The 15340-nt window shown below is 35.1% G+C and overlaps 1 protein-coding gene across 5 annotated transcripts in view; it reads right to left on the reverse strand.

The window, feature by feature from the left end:
* LOC121368141 (dedicator of cytokinesis protein 3-like) overlaps positions 1–15340 on the reverse strand; it is a 137049-nt gene that overhangs the window by 16159 nt on the left and 105550 nt on the right. For 2 of the 5 annotated variants that reach the window (XM_041492733.1, XM_041492731.1), the window contains 9 exons: positions 13004–13114; positions 12135–12273; positions 11329–11495; positions 10459–10722; positions 8510–8593; positions 5723–5842; positions 4887–4990; positions 3831–3903; positions 2996–3139 (listed from right to left, as the gene is read on the reverse strand). In XM_041492733.1, coding sequence (XP_041348667.1) covers positions 2996–3139; positions 3831–3903; positions 4887–4990; positions 5723–5842; positions 8510–8593; positions 10459–10722; positions 11329–11495; positions 12135–12273; positions 13004–13114 — 1206 coding nt within the window. The remainder of the gene's footprint in view (positions 1–2995; positions 3140–3830; positions 3904–4886; positions 4991–5722; positions 5843–8509; positions 8594–10458; positions 10723–11328; positions 11496–12134; positions 12274–13003; positions 13115–15340) is intronic. The other 3 variants (XM_041492732.1, XM_041492735.1, XM_041492734.1) reach the window with 3 other exon arrangements.

Genomic DNA, 15340 nt, shown 5'->3' on the forward strand with positions numbered 1-15340 from the left:
CTTTTATAAAACAAAACAGAAAAAGGACAACCATGTTTTTTATAAGTACTGTACAAATGTCAGTACATGTCATTTTATATAAGACATAAATACCTTATATTGTTAACGACTAAGTAAACACTAACATGCACTAGAACAATGAAAACCAAAAATGAAACAAACTAACACCAAGTACAAGCCATTTAACTTTTGTAATAGTGGGCAGGTAATGCACCCATTAAAAGTTTTCTTCAGTTTAGATGACTGGTATATAATATCAAATTTGGTAATTAATCAATGATGTACGAATTAACTAAATACTTTATGTCTTGAAACTGTTTTATGACACCTTCCAGAGTTTTCAAACACTTAGAAATCCAGTATTCTTGACAAAATTGAAATTATAGAAGTATCATAGGTTACATTGGTACAATTTGCTTTATTTTATCAATGTGTATAAAAATAATGAGGCGTTCAATGACATTTTAACCTGTGAATAAATCTAGCAATATAGTTTTCTTGATGTAATAAAGAACTTCTTGAACAGCAATGATGTCAAAAATTACTTCACAAAAGTCTACAGTTAGGCAAACTTTTTCATTGATGCATCAGTCCACCCTCTATGACATGGGTTGAAGGGCTTGAAGTCATATCCAATTAATTACTGTCATCAAAAAGGTTACATACTCAACTCATGCCATAGGATTTCAAATTTCATGGGAAACACTTTTTCGGTTCTGTGCCTTGTGATCATGAGAACCTATAGGAAACTGTTTTTAGGTTCCGTTGAATAGTTGTACTCAATATAATAATCATGGGAAACGAAATTTCAGTTCCGTGCTTTCTTCCCTCAAGCTTAATTTTCCTTCTCAAACCATTCTTGAGTAGTACTCAAAAATATTATTATTTACAGAGATAAAAAAATGACATCGGAGAAAAACACCCAGAAAACTTTGAAGGCATTTGAAAAGTAGCGGATTACTGCAAGTTATTCAATAAAGAACAAGGCAAGGAACAATTGTTGAGTAGTCCAGTTTATTAATGTTATTTTTTATAGAGATAAAAATAACATTGGGAGAAAAACATCCAGAAAACTTTGAACAGAATTTTTATAATAGGGAGTTGCTTTGAGTTATTCATCAAAGAACAAGGTAAGGAACAGTTTTTGGGTAGAACTAAAATCATTAATATAAAAAAAAATCGTCTGTTTTAACTTTGTTCAAACCTACACTGCCACAGGCAGAAAACATTCACTGGATTGGGTGTAGAGAAAAGATGGTTGGTTGGTGCCACATGGATAGGAAATAGATGCAGGTTTAACAAAACAAAAACAACAGTGTGAAGTACTGGTAACACCAAAATGATGACAACACCAAAACAATCAGAGCACAACGAGCAAAGTGCAAACAAGAACAGGTAACGCAATGAAGAGATCAATAACAGCTTCTCACAATTGTCTTCTGGGAGAAGTACTCGGTATTAATTCACCTAATTACTTGATAAGGAAACAGCTTACATTCATTCAAACATTAGATACTGAATTATGCTAACACCATATTGTTTGTTCTGAGGGTCCGTGGATCGAATCCCCTTTATGGAGGTTGATTTATCTGTTACAGTAACATGCAATATAATGAACTTAATATAAGACTCCTTGCAAATTTGTCAATGATAAATCTGTAGAGGCACTGATTTTCCGCAATCGCGGAATCGCGGACGGAATCGCGGAAATACCTATCTGAAACGGAATTCCCGATTTTTTTCCAAAAGATTATTTAACTTTAAATAGCGCATTTGATTAATTAAAATTTATTTTTCGAACTAGAAACTATGGAACACCGACATCTGCCTGTGCTACGCTACGACACTAGTACCTTTGTATGTTACGCCAAATGTTTAATGTAGAGTATCTAGACGTTTTACCAGTCGTGTTTTCTTCGCTTATTCCCGGCGATTTAACGGGAAAAACCAAACATTGTGAGTTAAAATTGTCCGATATTTACTCAAGTGAAAGATATATTATGTTATGTTTGCTTATTAATTTTTAACATTTGCGGCATTGCCGTGATGTTATATGCCATTGGTGTGTGTGTGCTCATATGCATCACTGAGCGTGTGTGTGTGTGTGTGTGTGAGTGAAACAAAAACAGAATTTGTAACATTATGAAACGGAAAAAAGAAAAATCTGAAACGGAAAATCAGTGCCTCTAAATCTGTAACCTCAATTTAAAATAAATAATTATTTTTAAAGTCATTCTTTCTGTCAATAAATAATATCCCAAATCAGTTCAAACATGTCCCTACTAGTTCACGGCTCTAACATTGTTAGAGACTTCCATTTAAGAAGACATTTTTCAAAAGTTTTTTTCTTCTTCTTTTTTTCTTTACATAATAAATAAACAAATATGAATACAATGAGTCACCTTGTCTATATCCTGATTCCATCTCATATGCTTCAGATATAAAGTAATTTTTCATTATTCTTCATAACTAATTAATTTAAAGCCTTAATACATGGTGTGAAACTAATACTTCAATAAAATGTCCTGAACAGTAATATGATGAACATAATTATATTATACAGGTGCCAAATAATTATATTTAAAACCGATTTTTTAGAAAATGTTTTAAGCAGTTATAACTGTAATCATGGTACAAAATCATTTAATTTACTAAAATTATTGTAGTAAAAGGGGGCCATCAGTCCTACAAAGTGTCCACTGTTAATTAATAAATTGGACCAGCATCTTAATGCAGATTATATAGGAATAGAAAGACATTATTTTATAATTACATAATGAATATACAGTTTTGTCACTCTATAAAAATTAAATACTTTAAGAATTTATGTATCATATATTAATCCTTCAGATGATTTTTTTTAAATACATATTTACTGTACATTCCAGCAATTTGAGTTCTGACTACCACTTAACACTGCTGACTGTTTTAAACACTAACAAATGCAAATGAAGCTGATTGATCTCTTCATGGTGTCCAAGGCAACAGCACAAACCTGGTCAACGGCATCTGCACAAATTACACCTGAAAAGGGGCGAGAGGGAATAGGAGGGGCAGTGTGATGGTTCCTCAATCTCAAAATAGACCAGTGGGAGCCAGCTCGCTGTTTCTCTGGGGGTGGTGGAGGAAGATCAATGTCCTAATGAAGGCAGCAAGGGGAAGAAGAAAACATTCAAAAATATATTCTCTAACCAGATGCCATCAGCTAGTAACTATTCTTTTGTTTTTAGCTTAACAGCTATCTTCATTGCAGTCAAAACTAAAAGAATGTTTCACAGACTAACACCAATTTATCAAATATATCAAAATATACTAAAAGTATATCAAGTCAGAATATTGTTTTGTTCATAACATTCTTGCTTTCATAAATTTTGATTACATTATTTAATTAAATATTTTAAAATTTAAAAAAAATTTAATATTAAATTATTTATTTGAAAAAAAAATGTATATAAGGTTTTAACAATTAAAGTTATAATATTGACGACAGGTGGAATAAAGGACAGCTTAACAGATAATGCTAATTTTAAAATAAACACCCACTCTAAACAGCACTGATATTCTTTATTTTTGTCAAACTGAATTTTACATAATGAAAAGCAGGAAAAATATGTTTTTCTCTAACTTTTTAAAGTTTTGTATAAAGAATAAATAATGAATAAATAGATAATAAACTAAAAATGTGTCCAAGGGACACCAATGTTTTCTTATTGTGCAAACAAACATAGAAGAGAGATAAACAAGGTCAATATGACAACTCCATCATAGCAGGGACATAAAAACATCTAAATAAAAGCACTCAGTGTATTGATTATGACAGATGGTCTTACGTCAGGTTCTGAATACACATTATCATCATCCTGAAAAACAGCATCACTTGATACTCCAGAAGACCGACTGCTGCTGAAACGTAAAAGAAAGGAATGTTTAACGACACTGCAGCACATTTTTAAACTAGAAATACTTGGGGGGGGGGGGGGGGGGGGAGGGGGGAGGGGGGGGGGGGAGGGGGGGGGGGTGGGAGGGGGGGAGAGAGGGAGAGAGCAGGGGGGGGGAGAGAGAGAGAAAGAGAGACAGAGTGAGAGAGACAAGGTGAGGTAGTGAGACAGAGACAGAGAGAGAGAGAGAGAGAGAGGAGAGATAGAGAGAGGAGAGAGAAAGAGACAGAGACAGAGTGAGGTAGAGTGAGACAGAGACAGAGATATAGTGACTGAGAGAGAGAGGGGGGGAGAGAGAAAGGGTGAGGGAGTGAGACAGAGACAGAGATAGTGAGAGAGAGAGAGAGAGAGAGAGAGAGAGAGAGAGAGAGAGAGAGGGGGGGGGGGGGGGGGGAGGGAGAGAGGAGCGGGTAGGAGGGGAGAGACAGAGAGAGATAGACCAGAGAGAGAGAGGGGGGAGAGAGAGACAAAGTGAGAGACAGGGTGACGGAGAGTGAGACAGAGAGACAGAGAGAGAGAGAGAGAGAGAGAGAGAGACAGACAGACAGACAGACAGACAGACAGAGACAGAGACAGAGAGAGTGAGAGACAGATAGAGAGAGTGAGAGACAGATAGAGAGAGAGAGAGGAAACCACTGACAATGCAGACTACTATCAAAAGCCAAGGGAGATCTTTTTATATATGAACTTCCTCATACCACAACCTTAATTCACCAAAGGCAATCAATTTATTTATCAGTTGTGAAAAATTAGCTGGGACAGGACATAACAGTGGATGACCAACCACCATTTTGGACATAAACTGGAATCGTTAGCGGTATTTAGGGACAGGATTCTTATAAAAAGATATAAAACAGAGAGGGAATAAATATGAAAATGAATGCCAGGAGAAGATTTTAAAAAAATGGCAGGAACTGTATAAAAGACACACTCTGTTGTATAACTGACCTCCCCCCACTGGAATGCTGCGAGATGTTGCCTGGGGTGCCAGGTCTAGCTGGGCTGGTGCTACACACTGTATTGCGAAGCAGCTGGCTTGATTTCGGTGAACTCTGAAACCAGAAAACACTAAAACTGTAGAAGTTAAAGTTTGTTTTGTTTAACGACACCAATGGAGACCATTGATTTATGTATCATCGGCTATTGAATGTAAAAAATTTGGTAATAATCAATATTTCATGAAGTGGGTATGAAAAAATGTGCTACTTTAACAGGAAGGAATTGGTTTATTTAATGATGCACTTAACACATTTTTTTTATGGTTATATGGCGTAACAAAACAAAAAACTAGAATCAGTCATCGGGTAATGCCAAAATAAAATAAAAAGTCAAGAATATTATTATATTTCAAAGTAAATCCTGTAATACTGAATATTATATCTTAAATATTGAAAGATGAAAGATTGGAGGAGTCGACAGATCGGGAAGAATTGTTATGGAATTCAAAAAGGAGTAAAAAGAAAGGGGGCAGTGGGATAAAAACAAAAATTAAAAAATAAAATATTGAAGAGATGATGAACAATGAATATTAACTACAGCAACGAAAAGGAAATGTTTTATTTAACGACGCACTCAACACATTTTATTTATGGTTATATGGCGTCGGACATATGATTAAGGACCACACAGATATTAAGAGAGGAAACCTGCTGTTGCCACTTCATGGGCTACTCTTTTCGATTAGCAGCATGGGATCTTTTATATGCATTATCCCACAGACAGGATAAAACATACCACGGCCTTTGATATACCAGTCGTGGTGCTACATCAACGGTTGTTCTCACCATGTGGCCGACTTCTGCTTCCATCTTCTCGAAGAGCTTGACCAGACTTTCATGTAGAGGCATCAAGTCTTCAGGAGCTAGATCCCCGTGTATCCGGAGACCACGCTTCAACAGCTTAATCTGTAGGACAAAACAATGCAATTAACCTGCTGACTACTACTCACAGTAATTACATTTTTAGTTCATTAATTATTATTATAAATTAGTTTCTAGTAGAGCATAACAGTAAATAATTAAATTTCTATTACATTCATTACAATTCAACCCCTGCAATTAAAAAAATGACCATGGCAACAATTAGTGTCCATGGCATTTCTCAAGGCAATTTTACCATTAACATGTTTGCAACTCTGGATTGCATGTAAATTTTAATTATGAGTTTGTTATTTGTTTTGTTTGCCAGTAATGCTGTAAGATTCATTTATACCAGTGGTGGTATTCGTTGACTGAAAGTGACATAACAGTTAACACGCGAATGACACATGCACGATCAAGAACAATGGGGTTGTAAGGGGATGACAATTTATCATATACAGCGTAGACAGTCCGCAGTGACGTGTCAGTTCAATATTTTTTTATTTATTATATTGCATCAAAGTGTCAGAATAAATTTAATAGGATATACAATTAAAATAAAAATATTTTAATAATGACATCATTTTTGTTACCAAGACCCCCCTTTCAAACCCGAATAAATTGGTAAAGTTTGTTTAGTTTTATTGGATTAGGCCACTCGGCATCAGAAAAGGGTAGCATATTTTGTCAATATAAATGATTATTGATTACTGTTTTAATATTTACTTTTAATTGGTTTCAGTTCACAAACTATAATGAAAAATTACATCTTGAAAAAAAAATCCAATATAGTCCATGGCAAAAAGAATGTCACAGGCAATTGCAGGGGTTGCAATTTAACGCCGTTCCATCGGTTCAGCCATAGCAATGCAAATTTGTTTATTTTTCAATGAACATACAAATAATGTTGCCAGGGAACGTCATATCTGATGAGGTCACTTTATATTGGTACATGTAATTCGTTTTATTGAGTGTTAAAAACAATTTAAAATAAAATATCAACTTTGAGTGTTATTTTTATTAACTACATGTATGTTTCAAATTATAAGGATTGTTTGTTATTTTTTTAAGTTCATCAGGGTATGAAAAAAACAAAAACATCTGCAAAGTTGTGTGTCAATGGCTTTACCGATTCACAGTTTACGGCTGTTTTTTGTTGTTGTTCATATCCCAATGAACGTGAAAGAAATAACAGGCAATTGTTAAATATATGTGATCACATCTGTGATAAAGGGTACAGAAATTAGGTTAAATATATGTGATCACATCTGTGATAAAGGGTACAGAAATTAGGTTAAATTTTCTTTTTAATTTTTGGATAGCCAATGGTCATGTGTACAATGTCCCCATATTTTGACTCAAAGATACATGCATGTATATAATTATGATGACTGGAATGTTGAATGTTTAATGATGAGAGTTGCCTCAATTTTAAAAAGAGTCAAGAATTGATGAATGAATGTTTGTTTAACGACACCCCAGCACAAAAATACATATCGGCTATTGGGTGTTACAAATGGTAAGCATATGGAATGCAAAAAAACATTAATGATAGTTATTAGTATTTCAGACAATTAAAATATATTGAAACTATTAATACATCATTAAAATATAATAAGTAAACAGACATTAACAAAGTGAAGCATGCTTTTCTTTTGATTTAATATATCAAATACTTGCAAGTTGATAATATTTCAACAAACATGCGCCACACTGAAAATTCACATGGCACCATTTAAAATGACAATTTTTGTGAATGTTATGCCGTATCTGTACTGTACTCCAATATGCAACAGTGGCGTAACCAGGAGGCCACTTAATGCAACATATTTTTTGTAAACTGTATATGCAACTTTAATTCCAGTCAGCCATTACCCGATAATCAAATAATGTAAGAATATGTGACAGTGTCTTTTTGAATGGAAATGACATCAAATTTGAATGACGTCATTTTGGATATCCTTACATAGAGATTATACTACAAGCTTGTGTGTCGTACTGATTTTAAAAAACGAGTGGCAGGATTTTTGTATTGCTTGAGTGAGAGCGAGGGTAATACATGAATCTTGACACTTGTTTCGTAAAATCAGTACAACATACACTCGAGTGTAATAATTTCTTTATTATTCATATTATTATTGTTATTTTTTATGAATAACAAGGACCGTTTCAAAATGTTTCAACCTCAACTAGAAGGAGATGACGAAATGACGTCATATTTCACATGCAAAGTCTGAACTAGGACTGAAGAAAACAAGGTCATGTTATGACGTCGCTTTGCAAAATTACGTCGTCATACTTGTTATTACACATATGCTTCGTATGATTATTATTAACTCGGTTATGTTGAACCATGTGGATAATAAATAAAAATAAACAAGTGCTGTAACGTTTTTTCTTTTCTGAACACTGGACAGCTTTCAATGTAAAGTTGCTATTGAAATGTTTTTGTTTGATGACTATGAAAGCATACGTCAATTATGGAGTGTTACCCTAGTATGTTTGCTTAAATGTCAATAAATCCAGTGCTGTGACCTCAAATAATTTACATCTAATTTGCAAAGTTATCAAATTCTTAAAGTATGTGATCTGAAAAAATATCACATACTTTGATTGTGCTGGAAATGCCAGATATTATATGATAAATATATATATTAAGTGTTCAATACTGTAATACTGGAGTATCAGGTATGTAGATAGTAAATACTGTACCTGCACCATTAGTTCATGTTGCAATTCCATAACTTTTCCACTTTCTTCTGGGTGTTTGTCTTTGAATTCTTTACAGAAAAATGCCTGTCAAAGTAATATTTAAAAATCAACAATAAATTATGTGTGACATCTCAGGCTGTTGTCATGATTTTAAAAAAATACTTTTTAACACAAAACAGTGGCATATTACCAAAGTTCTGAGTTTAACAACAGAGAACAATATATTATCTTCCGGTGATCTAGAACAGTGAATGGATCCAAATAATTACCCAAAAATGCATTAATAAGGATTGTGTAATTCAAAAAGTTAAATAATAAAAATAATCTCCAGATTGTGGCTTTGATATTGGAGGTCAAACTGTACAGTAATTGTGAACCTTGATCTAGGGAGTTTTGGAAGAAAAGTTAGTGTTGTTTAATGACACCACTAGAGCACATTGATTTTTTAATCATCGGCTATTGAATGTAAAACATTTGGTAATTCTGACATATATTATATAATATATATATATATAATAATATAAACCTGCTACATTTTTCTCATTAACTCTCACAAATGGTCATTCACAAAAAAAAACAATCACAGTAGATCCAGACGAATGAATGAATGAATGAATGATTTATTTAATGTTTAAAGATTTCTAAACATGACTTTGATATTTAATGCACATTTTGTTCAGTACTGCATCATGATTGGCTATGCAAGTTGCATAGATCTCGACACTAAAACATTGAATCAGAACTCCTATCTCATGGTCCATTCCTTGATGTGGTGAGGTAGCTTGCATGTCTCAATGACTCGGAAAGCTCCTGGTAGGGTCACCCAAGCTGGACTGGTCAAAGTGTAGAGACTAGACTAATATGGACTGGACAGACAGAGGACGTGAGTCAAGAAAGACAACTGTCTAGGAGAAGCAAACTCTAAAATCAAAACTGGGCTGGAGAGGCTCAGAATCCTAGTAAGGAAACTCTCCTAGGAGAAGGAAAACTCCAAACTCAAACCAAGTCCACTGATGTCAAGAGTACAGAAGCTATGCACAGACATTAGTGTGGAAACCAAAAGGAAACGTCTGTACATGCACCAAGCTCTATGATCATCATCATGAATCAGAACTGTAAAACCTGAGAGAATTATTTGTTTCATTCATGCATCGTTCATGCAAATCTGATTTTGTGTTACCTATTTTAGGTTCTTGTAGTAAATTTAGGACATCAGTTACATGGACAAAAAAAATGGGTTACCTGATCTTATTTTTGCCTGACCTACGAATTAGTTACACACTTCTCAATTCTCAGAGGCCTGTTGATTAATTTTCAATGTGCTGCCCCTGATAAGATCTAAACATAATTGTAGAACATGGAATAGAAGTCGACTGTAGTGCCCACAAATGTCGCAAAATCGACAAATGTCATTTTGTCAACAAATGTCGCAATTTCACTGACACATGTCTTAATCATTGACAAACATCGCAATAATTCAACCACAAGTCATAATTAACATAAATTTTTAGTGTAATATCAATTTGATACCACAGATTCAGACCACCAAGTTGATGCTAATAGTCGAACATTTTAGGTAAGGTTATAGTGGGGATTGATCCTGTGATCCTAATCAACAAAGGATACTATATTTAATCTAGGAGTATCCATCCAGAAGGATTAAAAAAAGAAAGATTACAAAAAAAAAGCCAATGTTAATTATCACATTTGTGGTTGATGTATTGCAACGTTTGTCGTAGTAACATTTTCGGCAATTAGCGTTGTGACATTTGTGGTTGAAACCTTTGTGACATTTGTTGTCGATCGTGTGACATTTGTCAACGATTAAGACATATGTGGCAGTCAAATTGCCACATCTGTCGTTAAAATTACATTTGTTGATTTTGTGACATTTGTGGGCACTACAGTCCAGCACTAAGTGATTAGCGACTGTTCACACACATACATACCTCTTGATATTTGGGGATCCCACCATTCACTGCGGCGCTAATCATGCCCTGTAGCTTCATCTCAAGCTGCTTGAAGAAGACAACCTTGTTATCGGTGCAGTGTGCGACGACGTGCTGCAGCTCCGCGTTCACGGTCCTCATGTTGTCGATAGCCGTGCTGATGGGACTGAGGTGCACCACCTGAGTGTCTATCACCTCGTACCAGCGCAGGATGCCTGGCAGTTTGTAGGTCGTCTTCATGATCGTCCGTTCCAACCACAGAGTCTACATGGGTATATAAAAATATATATATATATATTTATTATTACTATACTGATGGAAAGAAATAAGGGAACACATCAATTTGTAGACCAAATTTAATTCACTACTAGCGTAATAATGTCTGTATTTCATACCAAGTTGTAATGTGAGATTGAATGTCTGAAGTGTTGAATGTACTGCCTATATGTTCCCAGTCAACTTCGGACGATATGAATTGATTTTTGATGTGGTCATTATTTCTTGTTGCTATCTGTGTGATCCTTTATTTCTTTCCATCAGTATATTATAAACAAGCCATCATTATACTTGAAAATCGCAGTAAGAAATGAAGTCGCTAGAGTGGTGAATTTGTATTTCTATTTTTCTATTTTTCATAATAGTGACCTTGATCTTCAATGTACACGTAGAGAGGCGAAATGCAAACCGGTTCGAGATGTTATGATCTTTATTCGTATATTTGACGTTTCATGAAAATCAGATTGGAAAATCTAAAATCTCAATGATTACTTTATATTTTTTGCCTATTGTAGTATGAAGATTAAACTATTACACGTCCTCATGACAAGTTAAAAAAAGCTTAAAACTGTAACAAAAGATTTTTGTTGTTACCTTGAAATCATTGTTTCTGTCTCTCTCCCCCTTGCTGTAGGGTCTATCGAACTGGAATGTATCTACTTCGTTGTACTCATAGAAACTCCTGATCTCAGCAGGGACATCAAGGCCGGCAAACTCGGGTCTTGGGCTAGGTATCGGCTTCACACTGCACAGCTGTATGTCTTTGTGTGTTAAAGTAAAACTTCTGGTAAACAAAGCAGCCGCCATTTTAGAAAAATGGTGACCGATTACTGGTACAAGGAACAATTTTAAAGTTTGGAAATAACACCCTAAAAAAGTGAATTAAACCAAATAAAGTTGTAAACAGATATATTAAACTTGGAAGGCAGTATTCCACACAAAAACTCTCGACTAAACCAACAGAAAAAACCTGATGGCTTAGACTGAAGTAAAGAACCAAAACAGGAAGCTGAGGACTCATTGGAAGATTTTAGCCATCCCATTGGCTGTTGGGATGTTCAGATCACACTAATATTCCTAGGGGAATATGCCATTGTTTGAGGTCAGGTTAAGTAGAAAAGAAGAGAGTAACGTTTGTTTTGCTTAACGACACCACAAGAGCACATTTATTTATTTATTAATCATCGGCTATTGGATATCAAATTTTTGGTAATTTTTAAAAATATTCTTAGAGGAAACCTGCTATATTTTTTCTGTTAGTTGCAAGGGGTCATTATATGCACCATTCCATGGACAGGATAGCACATACCACAGCCTTTGATATACCACTAGCACTGGCTGAAATGAGAAATAGCCCAATGGGCCAACCAGCAGGCATTGATCCTAGACAGAAAGGATACACTGAGTTTCTTCTTCTCGTATGCTGTCGTCCACTGGTTTGTTACCATGGATGGTAGCCGCGGGGTATTCCGCAAGTAGGTTTTGTTTCACAGAGTCTAGCTTCATGCACTCATCACCACGGTAGATAAATGCCTTGTTCTGCCAAATAAACAGATAAATATTGAACACATATACAAATGCATATCAAAAAGAAAAATTAAATATTGATAAAATACCACGACATTGACATAAATCAAATTTAGCAAAATAACATATTAAACAAAACATTTCAATGAATAATAACGGTTGAATAATGCGAAGATGTTTATCAAACATGTAAGATTGTAATAAAATTGACGTTATATATTAACTTTTTAAAGAATAACTAAGGTTGAATCATAATGCATGGGAAGATGTTTTAACAAACACACAAGATCATAACAAAATTAACTGCTATGATTTTTTCAATATGTTATGAGAAACTACTTAATCTTTATTTTCCTCAAGGATTTGTTTTTTTTGTTTAACAACACCACTACAGCACATCGGCTATTGGATGTTAAACATTTGGTAATTTTGACATATCCTTAGCGAGGAAACCTGCTACATTTTTCCATCAGTAAAGGATAAGGGATCTTTTATATGCAATATCCCACAGACAGAATAGCACATACCACGGCCTTTGATATACCATTAATGGTGCCCTGACTGGAACAAGAAATAGCTCAAGGGGCCAGATCGATCCCAGGACGACCACGCATAAGGCACATGCTTTACCACTGAGCTACGTCTCCACCATCCCCCCTCCCCCCCACACACACATACACAATTGGTAAATGACAGTGTGAAACATGAATGTCTACGAATACAAAGAACACTGCTTTCTTACTCTGATGAATGGTGGAAATGATTTGCCATAGTAGACCACACGAAAATACGACGGCTTCTGTCGGCTTGTCAGACTGTTGAGAATGTTCAAGAAGAATTGAGACTGCTTTTGCTGAAAACCAAACAATAACAGATCCTATGAAAAATTATGTGCTAATTAGACAGTGATTATAGTTATAACAACCAATAGTCTGAAAGAAAAAAAACCTTATTATTTTACAAAGACTTCACAAATAGGATAGATAAAAAAAGGTATGAAAAGGACAACCAAAAAAACCAACCCCAGAACACTTTATAGACTTTGAAGTTAGCATTATACATGTATTAACTTTTTGATAATAAAATATGAATACAGATATATATCATGTATACATCCTTCATTATAAAAAAGTAATTTTCATCTGATTTTGTCAAGGTAAAAATAGTGTCAGTTTACAGACAGACAGACAGACAGACGGACAAACGGACAGACGGACGGACACTCGGACAATGCCATACCTTATTATGACCTATCAAAGTGTTTGTTTTGTTTAATGACACCACTAGTGCACAATGATTCATTAATCATCGGCTATTGGATGTCAAACATTTGGTAATTCTGACATGTAGTCATCAGAGGAAACCTGCTCCATTATTCCTAATGCAGCAAGGGATCTTTTATATGCACTTTCTCATAGACAGGAAATCACATACCACAGCCTTTGACCAGTTGTGGTGCACTGGTTGCAACGAGAAAAAAACCAATGAAATGAATGGATCCACCAAGGTGGTTCGATCCTGCTACACAAGCGCCTCAAGCGAGCACTCAACCGATTGAGCTAAATCCCAGCCCTATGACCCATCAAAGACAGGTGTATAAAAATGGGTAAATCATGAACATCTAAGATGATCTGTAACTGTACCTCATAAGGCTACTGTATACACAAAATTCGAGCTATTTTGAGGCATTGTGGAAAGAAAGTCCGGAAAACTATATATGGAACAGCCAGACAAATAAACAGACAGACAGACAAACAAAAGGATGGAGATGAAACCTATAGAGAAAGAAAGAAAGAAAGAAGAAAGAAAGGAAAGAGGTTGACCCATATCCCTCTATATCAAAGGCTCTAAAGACTAACCCTAACCCTATACCTAAAACTAACCTAACCAATGAAAGGGGGGTATGGATCGAACTCATGCTGAAAGAAAGAAATACACAAGTTATACATGTGTGCAAGTTACGTTCCTTTGATTCTGTCAAAGGGGAAAAATCTAGGTCATAATTGTATTTTAGAGTCAAGCTTGTGGTATGTATTTTCATCTCTAAACTATACTGCCTGCTGGTCGTAATGATCCATATTACCATCCAATTGGAGTAGGCAGAGGGAGAAATTACTCTGCTTTGACCACACAACCACAACGATGTGTGTGACCGCACAGACAGTCATTCACAAACAAGACAATTAGCTGAATAATTTCATGTAAGAAAATTACGCTGAAAATGTCATCTTTTTCTCTCTCTCATTTGAGTTTCACAAACAGTTTTTTTCCCCGTTTGTTTCTGTGAGTATATTTCCATGCTTATATCTAATTAAGGTTCAAGCACACAGTTCTGGGCAAGCACACCTCTGTGTAAAGTATGTTCAAAGTTTTGGGGATTTTTTCAATAATACCACTAGAGCCCACTGAATAATTAATAACTGACTATTGGCATTTGATAATTGGATATTATTGTTATTTTTACCCATCTAATATGAACATTAGATTACCATGAAAGAACCGGACACAACTGTGTCAGGTTATCAAATAGCATATTCTTTGCAGAAGGGAACTGGCTTCAATATTGTTTATATTAAGTGGCCAGCAGTGATGGACTTGTCATAACACTCCCTGAACATTTTATTCAGTTTCATGGGGTCCCGACAAGTGTCTTTAAGAGGCAACCTGCTATATTTTTCCATTAGCAGTAAGGGATCTTTTATTTATATATATTTATATATATATATATATATATATATATATATATATACAGTGAAACCCCTCTAAACCGGACACCTTTGGGACCAAGACAAATGTCTGGTTCTAAGAGGGATCCAGTTTAGAGAGGTTAAGTTCTGTCCTGATTTTTAAAAAGGGACTCTGTAAAACGTCCTGTTTTGAGGGAATTCCTGTTTACAGAGGGTCCGATCTTGAGAGGTTTCACTGTATACTTAGCCTCAGGTACAGCACATACTACAGTTGTGGTATTGACTGGGATTGAAAAAACCCAATCGGAGAATAGGTCCACTGAGGGGATTTGATCTTACGGTTCCAGCACCTCAGGCGAGAGTTCTACTAACTGAACTGTGTTAAAGTAGCA

Source organism: Gigantopelta aegis, chromosome 3 (genome assembly GCF_016097555.1).
Source record: "Gigantopelta aegis isolate Gae_Host chromosome 3, Gae_host_genome, whole genome shotgun sequence".
Lineage (NCBI taxonomy): Eukaryota > Metazoa > Mollusca > Gastropoda > Neomphalida > Peltospiridae > Gigantopelta > Gigantopelta aegis.